Source organism: Schistocerca cancellata, chromosome 4, assembly GCF_023864275.1.
Source record: "Schistocerca cancellata isolate TAMUIC-IGC-003103 chromosome 4, iqSchCanc2.1, whole genome shotgun sequence".
NCBI lineage: Eukaryota > Metazoa > Arthropoda > Insecta > Orthoptera > Acrididae > Schistocerca > Schistocerca cancellata.
Window position 1 is genome coordinate 55,558,660 of NC_064629.1, and position 25,443 is coordinate 55,584,102.

The window sequence follows — 25,443 nt, forward strand, 5'->3', positions numbered from 1 at the left end:
TCTAGTTCAGGCAGGGGCCACATCTGGTTTGTTGAACATAGGCAGAAGTGTGGTGGTTGAAATATATAAGAGGCAGCTCTGCATATACCACATCCCTCCCCCCTTACAAGCAGATGCAGCCATCTCAAAGAAGGGCTGCACACCATGGAGGAAGTACCCAACAGCCATCAGCACTAACTGTCCCATCAACTGGAATGAAACAACAACACAGTTTGATAATGTGTAAACATTTGTCTGAGAAATGACCAACATGTGTCTAACAGCTTTAACACAACTCACATTCCACAAGCATTAAGCAGAACTGACAACTTGATCGACATCATCACAGACAGCTGTGGGGGTAACGGGAAGGCCGGCTGGGACAGGGTCGGTGACAGTACGAGGGTCAGCTGGTCGAGGCCACTGACGGACAGACGATCAGATGTGACGGTGACAGGGAGGCTGGCTGGAACAGGGCCAGTGATGGTAGGGCAGATGAGGTGCCTGGCAGCAGTGTCAAAACGATGGCCAATGATGCTACAGCTGGCTGGAACAGAGCACTTCGTGGACAAACTGACAACAAGAGTGATGTCATTGCAGACAGACTGGGCAACTACTAGAGCACCAGCCAGGACAGGGCCGGTGATGTCTGAACTGACAACAGGGCTGAAATTATTGCAGACAGGTATGGCAAAAACACTGGGGCTGGCTGTGACTGAGTCCGAGCTGTCAGAAGGGATGCTGAGAGGAGTGATGGCCACCACTGACAGGACTGACACTCACAGTGAGAGAGTTGGTGTATGATAGCATCAAAGGCAAGGCAGCCCAGAGATGGCAGAACTACCACCATAAAACACCGGGAGCAAAACACAGAGTGCCGCGTGGCATAACAACATTGTAAACAACCTGACAAAGTAGGTCACCTTGCCACACACAAAATACATGGATGCACAGTCTGGTCACTGTTCATGAGCAAGCTCAGTCAAACACTATGAAAAAGACTGTTGACATTAACTAAGGATATGGCACATGTGTTGCTTGGCTGGAGGTGACTGACAAAACAAAAATGCACATTTAACTGTTCCACTAACTATTCATACCCCATGTTCTCTAGATGAGAGCCTGGGAAAAAGTGACAACACAATCAAAAAATTTCTGCATCTGCACTGTCCAGAAAAGTTGCACTTCATTGCATACCTCATATGTGGTAGGCCATAAAGTGCAACTCCATATGTTGACAGTGCAGGTTCCAGTTCTTCATTCTGACCATCAAACACACAAAAGTCAGTGCAGACGTGGGAGCAGCATGCTGAGATGTGGCTGTAGTAGCCAAAGCGTCACTGGGCTGAGTGATGCCCCACAGCAGTTTCTGATTTTTCTGTTGCTGTAACTGAATGACTTGAGACAAAGACAGCTCCAATGGTGGAAAAGACATGATAAGACAAAATGACTCTCAAACTTTCCACAGAGATAGGCTGCCAGTGAACTGAAACTTGGACATTGACCAACAGGATCAATTGAGAGAATTCATACTCATACAACACATGAAGGAAATGCCTCAGCTATGCAGAAAAGACAACAGCTACTAAGAAACTTGATTCATGAATGGGCATAGATTGAAAGACTTGCCATGATGTAGAAATCACAGAATGCAATGATCATCACTGCCTACAGTCTTGAACAACACAAGAAGCATGACATGTTGCCCTAACATAATGAACTAGTACACAAGCAGAAATCACTGGGTTCAAAGCTACTCATAAAAACTTGAAAAACGGAATGCCTGCTCCAGTACAATGAACTAATACACAACAAGAAACTCTAAAACAGACTGAAAGATTAAACTTTTTACCGTGCTGCCAACGTTTTTTGGCAGATGAGCAGAGGGGAAAACCACCACAGTCCAGTAGATATTAAAGCACTGTAACATGCAAAGATTAGATTAGATTAGATTAATATTCGTTCCATGGATCATGAATACGATATTTCGTAATGATGTGGAATGAGTCAAATTTTCCAATACATGACATAATTAAGTTAATTTAACAACATAATTAAGTTAATAAAACAACTTTTTTAAATTTCTTTTTTTTTTGTTTTTTTTTCCCCTTAATTTATATCTAAAAATTCCTCTATGGAGTAGAAGGAGTTGTCATTCAGAAATTCTTTTAATTTCTTCTTAAATACTTGTTGATTATCTGTCAGACTTTTGATACTATTTGGTAAGTGACCAAAGACTTTAGTTGCAGTATAATTCACCCCTTTCTGTGCCAAAGTTAGATTTAATCCTGAATAGTGAAGATCATCCTTTCTCCTAGTATTGTAGTTATGCACACTGCTATTACTTTTGAACTGGGTTTGGTTGTTAATAACAAATTTCATAAGAGAGTATATATACTGAGAAGCTACTGTGAATATCCATAGATCCTTAAATAAATGTCTGCAGACTTGTCACTAATCTTCTATCATCTCATGAGGAGTGAAGAAACACTCTTTTACAGCACAACTGTTTATTACAGTAACTAAACAATGTACACTTCTGAGACAGAGTATCTTCACAATTTGGTAACTGAAAACTATCCATCCTGGACAATATCTTGAGGAACAGGAAAGAGAGTTTGGCACACAGTCCTATGAGAAAAGACTTTGTGGGCAGCCACTGGTAACAGTGCAAAAGTGATACCTCATGAGCAGCTGTTTGAAGCATGATGGTAGATGTGGCTCATGGCGAAGATGACATGACAACTTGGTGGGCAGTGGGAGCAACAGGAGTCATGGTAGGCCGGGTCCACTGCAGGGACTTGAAGCAGTTCTTGATCCATCAGAGTCTAGGGCATGTCTCACCTCCTCTGAGCAGAGCATGGGCCTATGTATCTGCTGTAGTACCACACGAGCATATGACTACAAATGTAAAACAGTGCCCACCGATCTCAGCCCTGTGTGCTGCAACTCGCAGGCCACATAGTGGCAAAATTGGTGCCCCTGGATGCTGTGGCAGCTGCTGGTAGCTCAGCTGTACACAGTACCTTGCCTCATCTGTATACTAACATCTTCATAGGCAAAGCAGGGGCCTTACCTGGTCTGCTAAACATAGAAGGAAGTGCAGTGGTCGAACAATGCAGGGGCAGCCTTGCATACACAACACACTTATTATTGAGCATACCTACAGGTGTTTTTCTTCAAAGGTTCGGAGTTTTTGGTTCCATTCTCTGACTGTTACTGAGGGAAACAAGAGGTGGTGTAGCAGGGGAGTTGTCCCTAGTCACACATCAGAGCATAGTGTATGCTAGCTTGCAGAGCAGAAGGAAATTGGTAGAGCTTAACCAGATTTGTTGCTTCTAAGAACGAAAATACTGTGTTGCTATTTTTCCTTAGGTATCAGTGTTTGATTAAGAGTGCCACCACTAACATATTGGACAGTGTAACACCACCACATTCACTGAACACCCATACCATTCTGATTATGCAGTTGTTACTATCATCTGCTTACTGAGAAAGGTGGTGCAGTGGTTAGCACACTGGACTCACATTCGAGAGAGTGACAGTTTGAACACATGTCCAGCCATCCCAATTTAGGTTTTCTGTGATTTTCCTAAATCCCATCAGGCAAATGCTGGGATGGTTCCTCTGAAAGGGCACGTTAAACACTTAACTCCTCCTCCACTATCATCTTCTCACAGTGACTGCAATATAACTGCCTTTCCAAGAAAAGCTGAAGGCACCTTATGAATAGTATTTTTTATTTGCAGTATGCCTAAAACAGAGGTAACCAAACTGAGTGAAGGATGCTGTCTATACTTATTTTCTGAAGTCCTTGCAGTTAGAGCTTATTTTAGTTCCTGTTAGTTCAACACTAACAAGTCCTTTCAGCTATCAGAGTATCTGAATGAGAATTATTAATGTGTAAATGCCAAAACACTCTACTAACTTAAGTAATACTCTATTTTAAATTGAATATGACTTGGAAAGTGATGATAATTTTCCTTTCAGTCCACCTCCTCACAACCTACAGAATTATTTCTGAACTGCTCTGACAGTTGTGTTCCCTGATTCATGGCTCCTGCAAAGGATTGCGCAGCTGGAAGTCAGTGCTATATGAAGACATGCACAAAGGTATCCACTGCTGTTGGGGATAGCTCTGCTTTGCTGCATGTTCCCAATGCCATAATTAATAAAATAACATAGGGCTCATTCTGCTGAAGAACTCTGCGTCTGCAAGTTCTCAAATAAGAATGTGTAATTTGTAGGAATCCATGGACAGAAACAGACTGTTGTACAAAATAATGTAGAGCTCCCTACTTTTTGCAACTTTTCCAGTCAGGACTACAATAAGAATCTAGTGTCGTATTATGCTTCAGAACCCTAAAATGCTTATTTTTCTCACTTGTACTAAAACATGTCTTATGATATGAGAGGAGGGAATTACTGATGTGTTCCTCAGAAAATTATTTACTTATATGCTGCTACCAAGTGCTGAAAAGTTCCTTAGTCCTTTTTTGTGTGTTGCATAAAATTTGGTATCACCTCATAATACTTTGTGAGAGGGTTCTTTTTTATGGAAGCAAAATAGAGTGGACAGTCATTCACTAGTTAATATTCTGATGACTTAATAATATTGTTGCAGAAGAAGCTGAGTAGCACTGTGGTGTAGAGGTTATGATACTAAATTGTTGCATGGAGGGTCATGAGTTCAAAACTCACCTGGACTGTACAACTTTAATTTCTATATTTGGTTTGAGTACATTCTAGAAGTATCCACAAATGTGAAGAATCATTGTACTTGAATGTTCTGTAGCTGTATATACACTGTATGTGTCCTTGCCGGAGGCAGTTCGCTCCACACATTTGTATGTGCAAGTGCTGAATAAACCTTCATTAAGTGAAGTTAGTGTTTGTCATTCATCTAATTACACCTTATTCTACATGACATTATTCTGATGGAGATGCTAGGTATTGGAACTTGTGATAGCGCACATTATCGATGACACAGTGGCTTCCAACAGGCCACGACAGAGCCGCCATTTACGTGGCGAGAAACCCGAGTTCGAGCCATATTCAACAGATCGCAATCTATTGGAGACAGAAGAAGAAGAAGAGGATGTTATGATGACAGCTACTGTGTGCCACCACATGAGACAGCCTTCCAGGTCATCTGGTGATGATGGCCAAGATCCAAACAAGTGGCTGAAGGTATATGAGCATATAACCAAATTTAACAAATGGGATGACGCCGTGTGTTTGGCTAACGTATTTTTCTACTTGGAGGGCACTGCCAAGCAATGGTATGAGGACAATGAGGAGAAGTTCACAAGCTGGGAAGTATTCCAGGCAGAACTGGGCAAGTTTTTTGGCGACACACAATGACAGAAGTGCATGGCTCAAGATAAATTGAAGTGCAGGGCACAGCGTCCAGGAGAAACTACAGCATCCTACATTCAAGACGTCTTGGAGCTGTGTAAAATAGTGGATCCTAGAACGAAGGAGGAAGATAATGTTGCACATCTCATGAAGGGTGTTGCTGAGGACAAATATCAATCCCTGCTACTGAAGGAGGTGCCGACCACAGTTAACTTCATAAAATGGTGCCAGTATATCGAGACAATGCACATGCAAGAAGTTTGAACAAATTTCAAATGTCATATTGATGTCTGAGATGGAGGAAGGAACTGATTTCACAAGTGTCCTTCATCAGATAGTGAGAGAGGAAGTTGAGTAGGTACTTGGATTGCACAGTGAGCAAAAAACCGAGAAGGTTCAAGAGGTCATAAGGGAGGAAGTGGAACAGACATTGAACCCAATCTCTTGTCCTTCATTCCCCTTTAAAACGGTGAAAAGGTTGAGACCCAGGAGGATTTACATTCCTACAGTGCCGCATGAGGAACCTGTTTGTGCACTGTTTCCACTGCGAGCGACCAGGAGATGTGGTGTACTAGTGTCAAGAAAGGCAGCAGATATTTGATGATGCCCATGCCAGAAGACAGCAAACTGACCTTAGCCGATGCCAACTCCGGGATGATGAAGATGAACAAGAAGACGTGGGTGCAGGATGACATAGGCCACCATCGCCGCAAACTAGCCACTGGAGATTACGCTCCCCCATATACCAATCCAGGTCTCCATCGTCGTTTAGAAGCTCCAGCCGATCACCTACCTGCTGCAACCTGGAGGTAATGGGTGTGACCTTCCTTGGAAGTGACGCCGCCAAAGAGAAAAATCCTCCACCGTCGATCACTACAAAAATGATAGGAAATTATGTCAATATTCTCATGGATGGCTGACCAGCCCAAGCTCTTGTCAACTCTGGAGCATAATATTCAGTCATTTCAGAGAAGTATCATCACCAGTTACAGAAAACCATATTCATTGGCAACAAAACATCTCTGCTGAAGGTGGCTAATGGGAAATATGTAAAACCTACAGGAACATGTGTCATTTGTGTGGGTATAAGTGGCCATACCCAGCCCTCAAATTTCATCGTCTTACAAGAGTGTAGTCATGACGTCATCCTCAGATGGGACTTTTTGAAAGCTTCTCAGGTAATTATAGATTGTGGTTGCTCGAAGATTATGCTAGATGAGATGAGATACTGTGGACAGTAAGATGCACATTTGAGTGTGTGGAGACTGTGTGTGCTGGATGAAGTGATCACTCCTTAAGTCAGCACTAGAAAGGTAACTGTCATGTGTCATGCCATGCATCAACCCATCAATCTTGTAGTGGAATGTAAGAAAAGCATACCACTGAAGAATAACTTGGTCATCCCAGCCTCTGTTGTCTCGTTTAAGAATGGATCCATTGAATTGCGGATAGTTAACTGTTGCCGAGAACTGCATATCCTTTCAAGGTGCATGTGCATGTGCATGTGCACTGAACCATTAACTGAAGAACAACTGAGCATCATAGAAACCTCCCATGCTGAGTCTGTGGGCGAAATTGGCACTACCACTATGACAGAAGATCTTCTAGCTTGACTATCACCAGATCCCACTAAGGAACAACAGGAGAAGCTACATGCAATGGAACATCAAATAATTCACAACGAGGTACAGAATATGATGAAAAATGACATCATTCAGCATTCACTGGCCGACTCATACCAATTCCACCAGCCAAAACGCCTTTCCAGTGTGTTGAGATTGACCTCCTTGGACAATTTCAAATGTCTGCTAGTGGCAATAGATGAATTATTGTTTGCACTGATTATCTTACATGCTATGATATTACAAAAGCTGTGAAAACAGCTGAAGCGTCCAAGGTATCCAAATTCATCATGGAAGACATTGTATTAAAACACTGTGCCCCAAGGTCATTAATTACGGATCGAGGGAAAGTTTTTCAATCAAATCTTATGACAGGGATAAACCGTCGGTGCAACATTACTCATCACATGATGACTGCCTACCATCTGCAAACTAACAGGCTTACTGAATGCCTTAATAAGACCTTGGCAGACATGCTATCAATGTTCATAATTGTTGAGCAGAGCACCTGGGATGAGCTGCTACCTTTCATGACATTTTCCTACAACACTGCCAAACAAGACACCACAGGATTTATGCCATTTTTCCTGGTACATGGACATGAGGCGACTACGATGATGGACACTGTGTTTCCGTTACATCCTGATGACATGGATGATGATTACATCCGCCAGGTGTTAACCAGAGCTGAGAAAGCTCAGCAGTTAGCTTGACTCCACATGCTGCAGGCTCAAGAAAACAATCACCGAAGGTACGATGCGAGCCACCACTCTGTTGTCTACCAGCCTGGTGACCTTGTCTGGATCTTCACTCCTGTTTGGAATGTTGGTCTCTCTGAGAATCTCATCAGGTGATACTTTGGACCTTATAAGGTTGTAAGACAGTTGTCTGATGTTACTTATGAAGTTGAAGATTTTGACTCCGACACAAGACAATGAAAGATCAGAGATACGGTCCACATCTTTTGAATGAGGCCCTGTAAGGATCCTGCAACCCAGGGTAAATTCAAAGCTCCAGCAACAGGCAACAAGCAGAAAGGTAGCATAGCAGCAAAAGAAGTTCTAAGAAGATCACTGCCAGGGCGAGAATCAGTCATCAGGAGTCAGAGTATGCAGGACCGATGACTTGTTCCCAGACTAGGATGATGTAACAATGAGACACTGTTCTTTTAAGGAGGGTGCAATGTCACACAAGAAGTTGAGTAGCACAGTCACTGTTGTGTAGTGGTTATGATACTAAACTGTTGCATGGAGGGTTGTGAGTTCAAAACTCACCTGTACTGTACAATTTTAATTTCTATATTCAGTTTGAGTACATTCTAGAAGTATCCACAATTGCCAAGAATCATTGTACTCTAATGTTCTGTAGCTGTATATATCCTGTATGTGTCATGGCCAGAGGCTGTTTGTTCAGTGCTCTTGTATGTTTAAGTGCTGAATAAACCTTCGTTAAGTGAAGTTAGTGTTCGTCACTCATCTAATTACACCTTCTTCTACTTGACAATATGATAGCAGTCCCACCTGCTCTATTTGATCTGTCAATCGAAACTCATTTTGGCTACTCAAAGAACATGCAGATAGTGATGTCTGCTTGCTGTATACTGAACCAAGACAATGTTTCTCAGTTTATATTTTAACATCTGTAGCATTGTTCCTCGGTTAGTTATCATAACCACACTGCAGTGGTATGGCACACTTTTTTTGCTGCATTTTTCGTAAGTCATGACCTCAAGAGTGCACTGCCTGCACTAGATTAGATATATTGGGCTTAATATATCCTCCAATGATTTAATTAATTTTGTGTGCTGGACACAGAATGAGTAAAAATGAATTTGGTAACTCCCCACAAATTTAAAATATTTCATGGTGATATTGAATGCCATCTTACTGTTGTATTTCTTTTCAATCTTAATTGTACTTGTTCATACAATGCACAAATGTGAACACACACTCACACAGCCATTGTATGGAGTGAGAGAGATGAGTGATGTCTGTTGGTCAATACATGTGGACTACCATTTCACAATCTTTGTGCTTTGTGAGAGATTTCCCAAATTCCTGGCAGTGAAAGACTTGTGGAAAGGAAACTGAAAGGTAATGGACTTTAATGCTGAAGAGCTGCTATAAAGCAATACTTGATTGATTATCAGAAGATTAATTACACAGATTTGTGTAAGGGTATATTGCTAATAGCCAACCCATCCACAATCAGTACAAAAGATTTCTCAAAGGCATCAGGGCATTGATTTGTGATCTGAGGTTTTCCTGGTGTACACAAATCTTGAAAATTTCTTGGGTTTTCAGCCAGGTAGCATCGTCCAAAAGGCATGATATTTTGGCAAGCTGACTTCTTGCCATGGCAAGAAGTCGGCCTGCCGAAATATCGCACCTTTTGGATGACGCTACCTGGCTGAATACTCAAGAAATTTTCAGGACATCATGGCATTGATTCCAGTAGTGTAGAATGATGTTTTATCTCCCACTAAGGGTTTTCTATGTTCATTCGAAGGACACCTGCATTTGTAGGTCCACACAGCAATGATTTCTATACCTATCTTGTTGAGGTCTGGTGACTGTGGATCATTATACCATTAGTTTTATTCTGTTTTGGCCTTGAAACCAATCCTGAACAGCTCTGCTTTGGTGGATTGGCTGTGGCCCTGTAAATAAATTATCTATTTATTTAATCCATTTATTTTTAAATAACATGTTAGTAATCAGCACTCTGTATTAGTATTTTCTGTAGCATTTAAGAATTCAAGTCCTATCATAACTGAGTGAACTAGATTAAAGAGTGTTATTAAGAATGGCATTTACTGAGTCCATCATGTCATAGCCCAAATGCCACAATAAGACTGATCGGTTCAATTAGATACAAACAATTTGGTATCGAACTGAGATATGTAGAACATTGGACAATTTGAACTATTTAAGAAAACTTGACGAATATGTCTACTGTTAGCAATGTAATGTAATTATAAACTATTTTTATTCGATGTTAATACGAGAAAGAACAATGAATATCTATTTCAGTGGTGAAAAAATACAATGCATCAGATTTTCTGACAACATAATAATAGTTGTGAATTCAGAAAAGAAAAAGCACAATGGGGTTTTATTCAATTCAATACAAAAGAGGAAATTCAAAGTAACAGCTAAAAAAAATAGAACATTAAATTAATGGCACTGAGGAAAATAGTAAAGATATCAGCATAGATAAGAAAACATCAGGTACTAAAGTTATCTATGTCAAGCTGTTCAGACTATCTCAGAAGTAGGCCTATAGTCACAGATAATAGATGCTCAATACAAATAAACAGAAGAAACAACAAAACAAGCATTTATGAGTAAGCCATTCCAACAAATTAACATATCAAAGATGAAATATATAAATACAATGCAAAATCAGTTGTATGGGATTCACTTGTCTATGAAAAATGGAATCAAGCAGAGAAATCTCTGGTAGCTACAGTAATTTACATACAGGAGAAATAGAACAGAAAAATAAGGATGGAAATAATAACAAATATCTCAAAGCACTACAGGAAGCAAAGGAAATATAAATAAACAGGTTTTCAGGACCCAACATGTAGGCTGCACTGTATGACAGGAATGTTGTGTTGAAGTAGCATAAGCCTGATTTATCATTGTGCTTTGCATGGTGGCCTGCACATCAGGAGCAAATAAATGATTTTCAAGCCCCTGATATGTAGCATGGCCTGCATGATAGGTGTGTTGTTGGAATAGTACTTTCCTACTTCATTGAATTGTATCGCAGGGGCTACACGTGCCAATGAGGATGACTGGGGAAAGGTTGTGATGGATAGCGGAGCTGACGGACAGGGTGAGGGGGAGGTGGAAATGCACAGAGACGGGGGAGAGGCATGAGGCAGGTGGAAGGTGTTGAGGGCTGTTGGGTAGGTGGAAAAGGAAGAGAAGGAATCAGAGATGGAAAGAGAGTGGGGGAGGAGGATATGATCAGAGGAAGGGGGGAGGTAGATATGTGCAGAGAGAGAGGTCAACAGAATAGACAAAGAGAATGGGAGAAGAATGAGATGAACAGACAGAGGGAGAAGAGGTGGTCACAGAGAGGAGGAGTACGAGGTGTATTCAACATCTGTGTTGAATGCATACACAGGCAGAGCTGTGGGGAAAAAGCTAGTGGACAAATTAAAAATACAGAAGATGTAATTCATTTGATACATCTTTAGACACATCACCATCCTCATCAACAAATCTAGTGAAAACATATGGGGCTCGAAACAATTAGGGTGACAAAGGAAACTGTGCTTTCAGGTCATCATGACTAGAACAGAGTGCATCAACTATGTAGGTGGCATTAAGAGAACACCAAATGATGGAGTAAAGTGGTAGCTTTGACAAGCAGTAGCCTTTAGGATATGAATGAATGAAAACTATGAAACAAACTTTTGCGCTATTTGCTGTTCATACCTGCAGGAAACAGATGTCTCCCTGATGATACAGCAGCTCAACTCTTGGCTTCATTATGTATTCTAGAATATTAACATATGCCTTTCCAATAAGAATACCATCAGTTTTTTACAGGGACCCTGTCCCTGAGCCAAGATGTAGTCCCAAATTCCAACATAAAAGCATCCAATTCTCTCTTTTTGGATGAGATTCTTCAAATCAAAATGCTCTTCAAATGGCTGGTACTCCTAGTAATATTAAAACTGTTCACCTATTAACAAAACTGCTCACAAATTCGACAAAGACATTCATTTAACAAATCCAAGCTCAAACAAGTGTAGCCCTAAAACATGAAAGATATTTTTTATCATGCATTCATGCATGTTCTGCACTACAATAACGTAAAGCTATTTTTATATAATACAATTGCACTTATGATACTATACACAATCAATTTATTTATATCTCACCTGAACTGCAAAACTGGTAACAGAAGAAAATATATTTTCATCAGAAAATATGACTCTGCTCAAGTCAAAGTCAGCATATTCTTATGATAAACAGTCAAGCATTGTTTTATAGCAGCTCTTCAGCATAAAAGCCCATTATCTTCCAGCCTTCTTCCCACAGTTCCAGTACTGTCAGGAATCAGAACTCTCCCTGTTGTCAATAGTACGTCAGTCATCTTTCTCTGTGAATGCACAGAGTCACCCACTCCCACTATTTTTGTCTGATACGTCCTGTTTCAACACAGTCTCTCCACCAGTGCCTAGCCATCCTGAACAGTACCCCCCATTTCTCACCAGCATCAGATGTGCAGTAATTTCTGTCCTCAGTCAATATGATAACGTGAACTGTTATCTCTTGAGCCACTGAGCTTGCATTATAACTGACGCATTTGTGATTTAGTGCACCATTTATTTAGAGAGAGAGAGAGAGAGAGAGAGAGAGAGAGAGAGGGAGAGGGAGAGAGGGAGAGAGGGAGAGAGGGAGTGAGTGAGTGAGTGAGCGAGTGAGTAAGTGAGTGGGTGGGTGAGTGGGTGGGTGGGTGAGTGGGTGAGTGGGTGGGTGGGTGGTTTAAGGGCACTCAACAGTGAGGCTATGAGCATCCTCATGTTTATAAAAGACCATTTATGGTTAAGGGACACAAATTAATAAATTTAAAACTAAAACTTTATCAGGTACCTAATGAGAAGGGAAACAAAATTTAACAAAATACTGCACGAATACACAAGGTTAAGAGTTAAATGATGCAATCAAAATGGCACTAAATATCACTGTGATGTATGTTAATTAAATGAAAAGTTGTAAAATTAATTTTTACTTAACCAGTGTCCTGCATGTGACATTAATTATTACCTGGAAGGTGTATTAAATCTGCAATATACATTGGTAGGAAAAACTTAAGGACAAAAGTAACTTTCACATGCATTGTCACTGCCCAGTAACACAGCCCAATGAAACTTGTATCAGACATTGAAAAACTTCTACAGTACAGTACACTGCAGTGCAGGAGGTAATTAGAAGGAATATGCAATGAGGTGAACAGAAATGACACTTTTACTGGAAGACAATAATTGCACTGAATGGTTACCTGACAAGATCATTCAGTGCAGGAAGTGAGCTGTATTTTGTACTGCAGTTTTCTTTTGAAAACCAGTTTATTTTCCAAGAACACTATGTTAACACAATTACTGGATTACTAGTTTCAGCTATATAAACTGTCATCATCTGATCCCTGAAAAGAAAATAAGTTGAGGTTACATGCTTATAGTTGAAAACTAAAAAATGTAGTAGGGCATACAGAATGGCTCAGTGACAAATAATTTAAAACTGGGCAGTGGTAGTACATCATACACCACTCTGTCACATGAGTACTATACAACATGTTGTCAAATAACAATTCTATAAAATTCTGCTCATATGAATGGATACAATCCAAAGTCAACATATAATAATAAATTCCTCTAACAAGTAAAAATTTTAAAATAAAAACATACCATAAAAAAGTTGAGGCATTACAGTAGCATGTCAGGTGTTCTGTCATAAAGTACGTTCACCTTTAAGTACACATGACACAAACAAGATAAATGTATAGATCTTGCTGCTTCATGGTTTCTACATCTACATCTACATCCATACTCTGCAAGCCACTTGACTGTGTGTAGCGGAGGGTACCTTGAGTATCTCTATCGGTTCTCCCTTCTATTCCAGTCTCATATTGTTCATGGAAAGGATTGTCGGTATGCTTCTGTGTGGGCTCTAATCTCTCTGATTTTATCCTCATGGTCTCTTCATGAGATATACGTAGGAGGGAGCAATATACTGCTTGACTCTTCGGTGAAGGTATGTTCTCGAAACTTCAACAAAAGCCCGTACCGAGCTACTGAGCATCTCTCCTGCAGAGTCTTCCACTGGAGTTTATCTATCATCTCCATAACACTTTCGCGATTACTAAATGATCCTGTAACAAAGTGTGCTGCTCTCCGCTGGATTTTCTCTATCTCCTCCATCAACCCCACCTGGTACGGATCCCACACTGCTGAGCAGTATTCAAGCAGTGGGCAAACAAGCATACTGTAACCCACTTCCTTTGTTTTCAAATTGCATTACCTTAGGATTCTTCAAATGAATCTCAGTCTGGCATCTGCTTTACCAACGATCAACTTTATATGATCACTCCATTTTAAATCACTCCTAATGCGTACTCCCAGATAATTTATGGAATTAACTGCTTCCAGTTTCTGACCTACTATTTTGTAGCTAAATGATAAGGGACCTATCCTTCTATGTATTTGCAGCACATTACACTTGTCTACATTGAGATTCAATTGCCATTCCCTGCACCATGCGTCTATTCGCTGCAGATCCTCCTGCATTTCAGTACAATTTTCCATTGTTACAACCTCTTGATACACCAAAGCATCATCTGCAAAAAGCCTCAGTAAACTTCCGATGTCATCCACAAGGTCATTTATGTATATTGTGAATAGCAACGGTCCTATGACACTCCCCTGCGGCACACCTGAAATCACTCTTAGTTCAGAAGACTTCTCTCCATTGAGAATGACATGCTGCGTTCTGTTATCTAGGAATTCTTCAATCCAATCACACAATTGGTCTGATAGTTCATATGCTCTTACTTTGTTCATTAAACGACTGTGGGGTACTGTATCGAACGCCTTGCGGAAGTCAAGAAACACGGCATCTACCTGTGAACCCATGTCTATGGCCCTCTGAGTCTCGTGGACGAATAGCGCGAGCTGGGTTTCACACGACCGTCTTTTTCGAAACCCATGCTGATTCCTACAGAGTAGATTTCTAGTCTCCAGAAAAGTCATTATACTCGAACATAATACGTGTTCCAAAATTCTACAACTGATCGATGTTAGAGATATAGGTCTATAGTTCTGTACATCTGTTCAATGTCCCTTCTTGGAAACGGGGATGACCTGTGCCCTTTTCCAATCCTTTGGAATGCTACGCTCTTCTAGAGACCTACGGTACATCGCTGCAAGAAGGGGGGCAAGTTCCTTCACGTACTCTGTGTAAAATGAAACTGGTATCCCATCAGGTCCAGCGGCCTTTCCTCTTTTGAGCAATTTCAATTGTTTCTCTATCCCTCTGTTGTCTATTTCAATATCTACCATTTTGTCATCTGTGCGACAATCTAGAGAAGGAACTACAGTGCAGTCTTCCTCTGTGAAACAGCTATGGAAAAAGACATTTAGTATTTTGGCCTTTAGTCTGTCATCCTCTGTTTCAGTACCTTTTTGGTCACAGAGTGTCTGGACATTTTGTTTTGATCCACCTACCGCTTTGACAAAATACCAAAATTTCTTAGGGTTTCCTGCCAAGTCAGTACACAGAACTTTACTTTCGAATTCATTGAACACCTCTCTCATAGCTCTCCTCACACTACATTTTGCTTCACGTTTTTTTTTTTTTTTTTTTTTTTTTCCCTGCAAGGCTTTGGCTATGTTTATGTTTGCTGTGAAGTTCCCTTTGCTTCTGCAGCAGTTTTCTAACACGGTTGTTGTACCACAGTGGCTCTTTTCCATCTCTTACGATCTTGCTTGGCACATACTCATCTAACACATATGTATGATGGTTTTGAACTTTGTCCACTGATCCTCAACACTATCTGTACTTGAGACGAAACTTTTGTGTTGAGCTGTCAGGTACTCTGTGATCTGCTTTTTGTCACTTTTGCTAAACAGAAAAATCTTCCTACCTTTTTTAATATTTCTATTTACGGCTGAAATCATCGATGCAGTAACCGCTTTATGATCGCTGATTCCCTGTTCTGCGTTAACTGTTTCAAATACACTCCTGGAAATTGAAATAAGAACACCGTGAATTCATTGTCCCAGGAAGGGGAAACTTTATTGACACATTCCTGGGGTCAGATACATCACATGATCACACTGACAGAACCACAGGCACATAGACACAGGCAACAGAGCATGCACAATGTCGGCACTAGTACAGTGTATATCCACCTTTCGCAGCAATGCAGACTGCTATTCTCCCATGGAGACGATCGTAGAGATGCTGGATGTAGTCCTGTGGAACGGCTTGCCATGCCATTTCCACCTGGTGCCTCAGTTGGACCAGCGTTCGTGCTGGACGTGCAGACCGCGTGAGACGACGCTTCATCCAGTCCCAAACATGCTCAATGGGGGACAGATCCGGAGATCTTGCTGGCCAGGGTAGTTGACTTACACCTTCTAGAGCACGTGGGGTGGCACGGGATACATGCGGACGTGCATTGTCCTGTTGGAACAGCAAGTTCCCTTGCCGGTCTAGGAATGGTAGAACGATAGGTTCGATGACGGTTTGGATGTACCGTGCACTATTCAGTGTCCCCTCGACGATCACCAGTGGTGTACGGCCAGTGTAGGAGATTGCTCCCCACACCATGATGCCGGGTGTTGGCCCTGTGTGCCTCGGTCGTATGCAGTCCTGATTGTGGCGCTCACCTGCACGGCACCAAACATGCATACGACCATCATTGGCACCAAGGCAGAAGCGACTCTCATCGCTGAAGACGACACGTCTCCATTCGTCCCTCCATTCACGCCTGTCGCGACACCACTGGAGGCGGGCTGCACGATGTTGGGGCGTGAGCGGAAGATGGCCTAACGGTGTGCGGGACCATAGCCCAGCTTCATGGAGACGGTTGCGAATGGTCCTCGCCGATACCCCAGGAGCAACAGTGTCCCTAATTTGCTGGGAAGTGGCGGTGCGGTCCCCTACGGCACTGCATAGGATCCTACGGTCTTGGCGTGCATCCGTGCGTCGCTGCAGTCCGGTCCCAGGTCGATGGGCATGTGCACCTTCCGCTGACCACTGGCGACAACATCGATGTACTGTGGAGACCTCACGCCCCACGTGTTGAGCAATTCGGCGGTACATTCACCCGGCCTCCCACAAGCCCACTATACGCCCTCGCTCAAAGTCCGTCAACTGCACATACGGTTCACGTCCACGCTGTCGCGGCATGCTACCAGTGTTGAGACTGCGATGGAGCTCCGTATGCCACGGCAAACTGGCTGACACTGACGGCGGCGGTGCACAAATGCTGCGCAGCTAGCGCCATTCGACGGCCAACACCGCGGTTCCTGGTGTGTCCGCTGTGCCGTGCGTGTGATCATTGCTTGTACAGCCCTCTCGCAGTGTCCGGAGCAAGTATGGTGGGTCTGACACACTGGTGTCAATGTGTTCTTTTTTCCATTTCCATGAGTGTAGTTCGGGTCTGTTTGTCACCAGAAGGTCTAATATGTTATTGCCACAAGTCGGTTCTCTGTTTAACTGCTCAAGGTAGTTTTCAGATAAAGCACTTAAAAAAATTTCACTGGATTCTTTGTCGCTGACACCCATTATGAACGTTTGAGTCTCCCAGTCTATATCCAGCAAATTAAAATCTCCACCCAGAACTATAACATGGTGGGGAAATCTACTCGAAATATTTTCCAAATTATCCTTCAGGTGCTCAGCCACAACAGCTGCTGAGCCAGGGGGCCTATAGAGACATCCAATTACCATGTCTGAGTCTGCTTTAATGGTGACCTTCACCCAAATTATTTCACATTTCAGATGCTACAGTGGCAGTAACAGAGTGATTGACATCTGGATTTGGAGCATAACGAAACCTAGTGCTGAGAGTAGCCACCAGATCATGGTTTACACTGGCTGACGTCAGTTACAACTAATGTAGCAGGGACATACTTTCTTTAACATTGGAATGAACTGAAGAAATGTAACATCAAAGTAGTATACGCTAAGTAATCATAGCTGCAAAGTTCACACAAATTGAATACAGAAGAAACAGTATGCTGTAAATTGTCATGGATGGCTGCCTGCACCAACAGATAAAAACTGGACAATTTGTGATATATGGATGGCATAATACATTACATACATTAACATGTTCATGCCATACAATAAGTATAATAGAATTAGTTTTAAGGGAAAAGCTACTTAGTCAACATTTACAGAATTATGAAATAGGATTTGACCTTATTGGTTGGTTTTGCTGCAAGCAAAGGATGACAATTAACAATTATGTAACAGGACATTGAAAAACAAGCCCCCATACAATGTAGTATAGTAATACAAAATACAGTTCATGTACAAAGCATTTTTTACTAAAATTATATACCAACATAAAACTACATATAAAATACACATTTCATTTATTACTTGTTTTCCATCTTTACCTCAATGTGCCATCACTGTGTGAGTAAAACTGCAGTAGGTTTACAACTATTAGACACCATTTCTGAGAATACGTAGTAATACTATTTATGGGGGAAGTTAACATAAGTTACACCTAGGTCTTACTTTAAATCACAGATAGTACTAATGGCAAAGCTGACTGACTATGAAAAGGAGGGTATTGGTTTCATACTTCAAGCAACTAAAAGTTGCTGCCATCCATAAAGTAATGTAGACCTTCTAAGTACAATGGAATTACTACCAAAGTGTACAAAATTGTATGTGTAGCATATGGTTGCTTTAACTAGGCTATTGTTCTTTAGTTTATTGACCATCACCCATATTTTGTTGCAGTACGATTGGTACTGGAACTATGATTACAAGGATCCTTGTCCCAGTGCATTGTTATGCTGTAGCTCGAGGTCCAGGTCAGAGTACTCAACAGAAAAGTATCTATGCACAGAAAACGTCATCCATCACTCATATTTTGTTGCAGTAAGGTTGGTACTGGAACTATGATTACAAGGATCCTTGTCCCACTGCACTGTTATGTTGTAGCTCGAGGTCCAGGTCAGAGTACTCAACAGAAAAGTATCTATGCACAGAAAACGTCATCCATCACTCATATTTTGTTGCAGTAAGGTTGGTACTGGAACTATGATTACAAGGATCCTTGTCCCACTGCACTGTTATGTTGTAGCTCGAGGTCCAGGTCAGAGTATTCAACAGAAAAGTATCTATGCACAGAAAACGTCATCCATATATGTCTCATTTTATGTTTTGTTTCAACAGGTTTGTATTGATGGTGAAATTCTAGCTCCAGCTGTAAACGCACATCAGCTTCTACTAACTAGCCCATCAGAAAACATCACTGGTCACTTCAAAGTGATTTTTGGAACCCATGGTAGCATGGGATGTTCAGATCATGATTTAACTTTAAAATTAAATTTAAGTAGCGAGTTTCTTGTGGCAAGAAATGCTGATGCTTGGCCCCATTCACAATGTGCTATTGAGAAACAAGAGCTGAAACTGGAATGGGGAAATCAAACACCTCTCACAGAAGCCTGCTACAGATCATCAGTTTCAATGGGCATACTTCGTAGATACACAGCCTCCTTTGAACTTGAAAATGTAAGTATATGACTAACTGGCAAATACTATAACAATGGTGCAATGAAAATATTTAAATATTAGCTATTATTCTCTTTTGAAACTATACTACCAATTAATATACAATAAACAGAGATTTCAGCTCATTAAAATAATAATTTGTAGCACTTGAAATTTTATTGATACAGCACATACAAAAATATAACTATCTGAAACATGTAAAGCATAATGAAATGGTGTCTTCCAATAACCCTTATTGCATAATTTAGTGATAAACCTCAACCAAAACATAAGATATTTGATTATTATTATTTCCTAAGTAATTATTCCCCTTTCTTACATAATATGGAAGGCTTACATTGTCTAATACTTCTAAATTACAAATGTAAGTAGTGAAAGATCTTAAGTTCTTTGAATTTACCAAGTACTGCTACCAGCAATGTATGAATATTTAATTTTTGCTGCATCCTTTATTTCAAAGCTACAATTGATAATATCATTTTGGCATACATTGAAGCCATTTTCCAAATCATACTTATACAATATTTTTCATAAAATCTCAAATCAAAACAATACAACATCATAATATATTAATCATTAACATGCCACCTTATATCAACATTATTTGAAATTATAGATTAACTTATTACTAGCCTACAATGAAATTGAGATAAACAAGTGTAACTTCTGCCACTATAAATTATATTTTCAATAATATGCATATGTGATGCTAATGCATCACAAGCAAAAAATTGTATGAATTCTTGCACTGGCCACCACAAGCAAATTTAGGAATTACATCACAAAAACATTATGTGTTATCTTAATACCATCATAATATCTATTTGTTCCATATGTGTAAAAAAATAAAATGTAGATAAGTCAACCCAATTTATGCGAAAGCATTCTATATTATTTGTGAGATGTCCACACAGCCCCAAAAGAATCACTGTTTATTATTAATAAACAAGCATTATGCTTTTTAGCTTAAATATGTCTGCTTGTTGGACTCCATTTGCAACAAAATATTATTGAATGATCTCCAATGTAAGGAAAAGATAGATTGCTACTTAACATAAAGATGACATGTAAAGTAGCAGACATGCACAAATAAAAGACATTTAGATGATAGCTTTTGGCCACAGCCCCCATCAGGAAAAGAAAGAGAAACACCCACACATTCATTCAGACAACTTTCTGTTGTCTTTGTGGCACATAGTTCTTCCTCTGTTTTGGCAGTTACATTCAAATGAGTATAGTTAATTTTATTAACATTCAATGAGAGCTCACTGACACTAAACCATTTAATAAATCAATGACAATATTATTAATATATCCTTGAAGATTTTCACATGTATAACAATCAATCATAATGTTGGTGTCATCTGGAAACATGTTAAAACTGTAGCTTTGTACATTGTGGTAAGTAACTGATAAATGTCAGGAACATTAAACAACCAAGAATGGATCCTTGTGATACTCCATACTTGATGATTCTTCATTCTGATGAAACATATCACCATGCTGTCTAATACTTCTTTCTGCTTCCTACTTTTGAGGTATGACTGTAGCCATCTATTTGATACATCACTTATTCATAAAATGTTAGCTTTGTTAATAGTATTTGATGGTTCACAGTGTCAAAGAATTTTGATAAATCATAAAATAATCCTGCTGTCACCATTTTCTCATTTAAAAACTTCAGAACTTTATTTATAAAACATAGTGTTGTGACTCACCGATCATTCAAAGCACCGCCGCGCAATTACACACGTCCTTTACGTGCGGCGCTGTCTGCCAGCCATGCAGCAGCTGCGCCACCTAAGTGGCCAGCCAAACAGCGGCCGCTAGACTGGGACTCAGTGCTCATTCGAATGCTAATGTGTACAAATGTCTTGCTTGTCAACTTACTCTGTGACTTATATGTGTTGTGTCGTTCTGAAATATATGTGTTAAACTTGACGTTATAACAATTGGTGATGAGGATGGGATTTTTCCTTTTCACCGTTGACCCACAGGGTTCCATGGCTACTGTCAAGCAACTATTGCAAAATCTTTTTGAACAGAAAACGCTTCTAACGGCGGCGATTCGCGATTTCGTCGCGGCGTCAAATGCAGGGCGTTTCTCATCATTGGCTATACCTCCTTTTCCTCCTTACGACAAGATGGCAGAAGACTGGACTGATTATGAAAAACATCTTCGACAGCACTTCTTGGCATTTCATGTCACGGACAAACAACCATGTAAGTCTCTGTTCCTTTCCTGGATTTCACCTCAAATGTATCGGCTGTTGTCGCAATTGGCTCCTTTGAAGGATCCTGCATCTTTGTCCTTTGCTGAAATGTGCTCACTTCTGTCTGTCTATTTTCAAAAGCAAATGCATGTGGTAGCCTCTCGTGTTGCCTTTTATCATTGTCAAAAACAGCCACATCAATCCTATCGCGCTTGGGCTGCTGAACTTCACGGCCTCAGTCGAAAGTGTCAGTTTGTTACTGATGTTCACAAAGAATCCTATGCCGGATCCATGGTATAGGATGCTATTATCTGGTTGGCGCCTGACAAAGAAGTTCGGCAACGTACCCTTAAGTTGGCAAATCCAAATCTAGATGAAGTTCTCTCCATTATGCAGTCTTTTGAAATTTCTCACGCCACTGGGGCGCAGTTAGAGGTGTGGGGTGATGTCGGGGAAATACAACCTCTGTGCACTGTTGACGACACGTGCGGCGCGTCACCGCCGGCCGACGTGGCCACAGTGCGCTCCCACGCACAGCCTTGGCCTAACCGTAAACAACCCGCTAAGAAACTGCAGCAAAACCCCCGGCAACTTCCTTCATGTCTGCGGTGTTTTACGAAACATTCATGCAAGGATTGTCCCCAACATTGGGCTGTGTGTCACAATTGCAAAAAGAAAGGTCATGTGTCTTCCGTTTGCAAATCAAAACCGCATACATGATGTTTATGAACATGACGCTGATTCTGATTCTGTGTTGTCTGTCAATTGCACTTCTTCCCTTTCAGGGAAGTTATTTCTCACTGTTCAAATCCTTGGTCGAGATATTCGCATGCAAGTGTATACTGGTTCTGCTGCCACTATAATTAATTCTCAGACGTATCTTCAGTTGGGTTCTCCACTCCTGTCACCTGTCACTCGGCAATTACGGACGTACAATAAACAGAAGATTTCTCTCTTGGGACAGTTTAATGCTGAGGTATCTTACAAATCCATTGTTCACACTGTTCCCATATTTGTGGTCGAGCAGAGCAATGCAGAAAATCTTTTTGGTTTCGATGCCTTTCGTGTTTTTGGGTTCTCCATAGATGACTCTGTCAGTATTGTCTCTGATGCTATTCCTTATGCTCAACTGGATTCCTTGTCGATGACATTTTCGTCCCTTTTTTCTCCTGGTTTAGGCCATACAAACGACTTTGAAGCTCATATCACGCTCAAACCCACTGCTCGGCCTAAGTTTTTTCAGGCTCGGCCCATTCCTGTGGCCCTTCGTGATTGGGTAAAACGGAAGTTGGATCGTCTCACTACTTCAGGGGTCTTGCTTCCTGTCACTTCCAGTGAGTGGTCCTCTCCTGTTGTTGTTGTTGCTAAGCCAAATGGTGATATTCATCTCTGTGGCGATTTCAAAGCCACTGTAAATGCTCAATGCCTCATCGACACTTACCCTATGCCCCGTCCTGAAGAACTGTTCACTAAACTTGCTGGTTCAAATGGCTCTGAGCACTATGCGACTTAACTTCTGAGGTCATCAGTCACCTAGAACTTAGAACTAATTAAACCTAACTAACCTAAGGACATGACACACATCCATGCCCGAGGCAGGATTCGAACCTGCGACCGTAGTGGTCACGCAGTTCCAGACTGTAGCGCCTAGAACCGCACGGCCACTGCAGCCGGCAAACTTGCTGGAAGCCATTATTTTTTTAAATTGACCTGTCAGAAGCTTATCATCAACTTCCTCTCGACGCTGCTTCCTGGCAGTTTCTGGTCATTAACATGCCTTTCGGCCTCTATCAATACCAACGATTGCCATTCAGGGTTGCTAGCACCCCTGCTCTCTTTCAGCGATTCTTGGAACAATTACTGCTCCCTGTCCCTGGGTGTATCAATTACATGGACGAGATTGTTGTCACTGGCTCCACCACTGAAGAACATCTTCAAAATCTCCTCACACTTTCTCATGTCTTACAGACTGCCGGTCTTAAGTGTAATCTTCAGAAATCACAATTTTTTCAGGCATCTATCACGTACTTGGGGTTTCAACTCTCTCGGGATGGTATTCGTCCGCTTCAGCAAACTGTCGCTGCAATCGAGGCCCTTCCTCACCCTACATCTGTTAAGGAACTGTAGGCCTTCTTGGGGAAAATAGCATACTATCACAAGTTTTTACCGTCTGTGGCTTTGGTGGCTCAGCCGTTGCATCGCCTGTTGCATAAAAACGTGCCTTTTCACTGGTCCGCGTCATGCGAAGTGGCTTTCCAGAAATTGAAGACTATGCTGAAACAGTCCCCGTGCCTGGCTACTTATTGACCTGGCCAACATCTTGTTCTTGCCACGGACGCCTCTCAATACGGGGTCAGTGCAGTCCTTGCGCACCGTTTTTCTGACGGTTCTGAATAACCCATTGCTTATGCTTCCAAAACGCTCACAGATGCCCAACATAAGTGTTCTCAAACTGAAAAAGAAGCTTTGGCCATTATTTATGCTCTTCATAAGTTTGTTGTTTTTCTCTATGGATCCAAATTTCATCTTGTTACGGATCACAAACCACTTGTTTCCTTGTTTCATCAATCAACGTCATTTCCCGACAAGGCTGCACACCACCTCCAGCGTTGGGCTCTTTACTTGTCTCGTTTCAATTATGAGATTCATTTCCAGCCAACGGCTCAACATGCGAACACTGATGCACTGTCTCGCCTTCCCATGGGTCCTGATCTGGCATTCAATAGGGACGAACTATTGTGTTTCCACCTGGATGTTGCCGAGCAGCGGGTTGTGGACAGGTTCCCCATCACCAGGGACTGGCTGGCAGCTGCTACGGGTTCCGACTCTACCCTCTCCCGGGTTTTACACTGTATTCAGAAGGGTTGGCCAGATCGCCCGTCCACTAAGACTTCTGATCTGTTGCGTAACTACTACGCTTTGCGCTACCGCCTCACGGCTAGGGATGGTGTTATCCTCCTCTCCACTGACAGTGCTTCACCACGTGTTGTGGTACCTGCGTCTTTGCATGCTTCGGTTTTGCGCCTCCTTCACCAAGGGCACTGGGGTGTGTCTCGCACAAAATCTCTGGCGCGCCGTCATCGACTCTGAAATAGCACACATGGTCAGTGCCTGCGGCCCTTGTGCATCACAGGCCACTGCCCCGAAGTCATCTTTGTCACCGTGGCCTTCGCCTGAGAAGCACTGGGAGCACATTCATGCTGACTTTGTGGGACCCTTTTTAGGTACTGATTGGCTCCTCGTAATTGATGCCTACTCTAACTTCCCTGTCATTGTCCGTTGCACGTCGCCTACCACCGCGGCAACCACCAGTGCTCTCGCCCACATTTTTTCTTTGGAAGGCCTCCCCTCTACTCTTGTTACTGATAATGGTCCGCAATTTGCCTCTTCCAAATTTGCGGATTTTTGTGCTCGTCACGGCGTTATGCATGTCACCGCCCTGCCGTTCCATCCACAATCCAACAGTGAAACTGAACGACTGGTCCGCACGTTTAAGGCTCAGATGCAGAAACTTCTGACTTCTTCTGCTGCTGATGATGCGCTTCTCCAGTTTCTGGCATCTTACCGTTTCACCCCCATGGGCGACCACAGCCCGGCTGAGCTCTTACATGGCCGACAACCCTGCACGCTACTTCATCTTCTGCGGCCTTCCACCTCACGGCTGCGGGTGCTTTCACTTGGCCGGTTCACTACCGACGACCTCGTCTGGGTACGGGGATATGGCAGGCGGCCAAAATGGAGCCCGGGCTGCATCTTAAGACACCGTGGCAGATGCCTGTATGAAATCCAGATGGACACGGGTGTTGCAGTGCATCATTTGGACCAGCTTCGGCCTCGTGTGCCAGCAATGCCTGTTCTGAATGCCGCTACACCACCTTTGGCTCTACCTGACACTCAGGATCTTGGCATCTCTCAACACTCACAACGTAGCCTTCTCACCGTCATCGCGATGCCAGCACAAGAATGGATGCCACCAGGAGACGTGCCCAT

The 25,443-nt window shown here is 41.9% G+C and overlaps 1 protein-coding gene across 1 annotated transcript in view; it reads left to right on the top strand.

The window, feature by feature from the left end:
- The window catches only part of LOC126183224 (uncharacterized), a 679,892-nt gene that overhangs the window by 557,514 nt on the left and 96,935 nt on the right, over window positions 1-25,443 (top strand). The window contains exon 19 of the mRNA XM_049925008.1: window positions 18,902-19,240. Within this exon, the coding sequence (XP_049780965.1) occupies window positions 18,902-19,240 (339 nt within the window). The remainder of the gene's footprint in view (window positions 1-18,901; window positions 19,241-25,443) is intronic.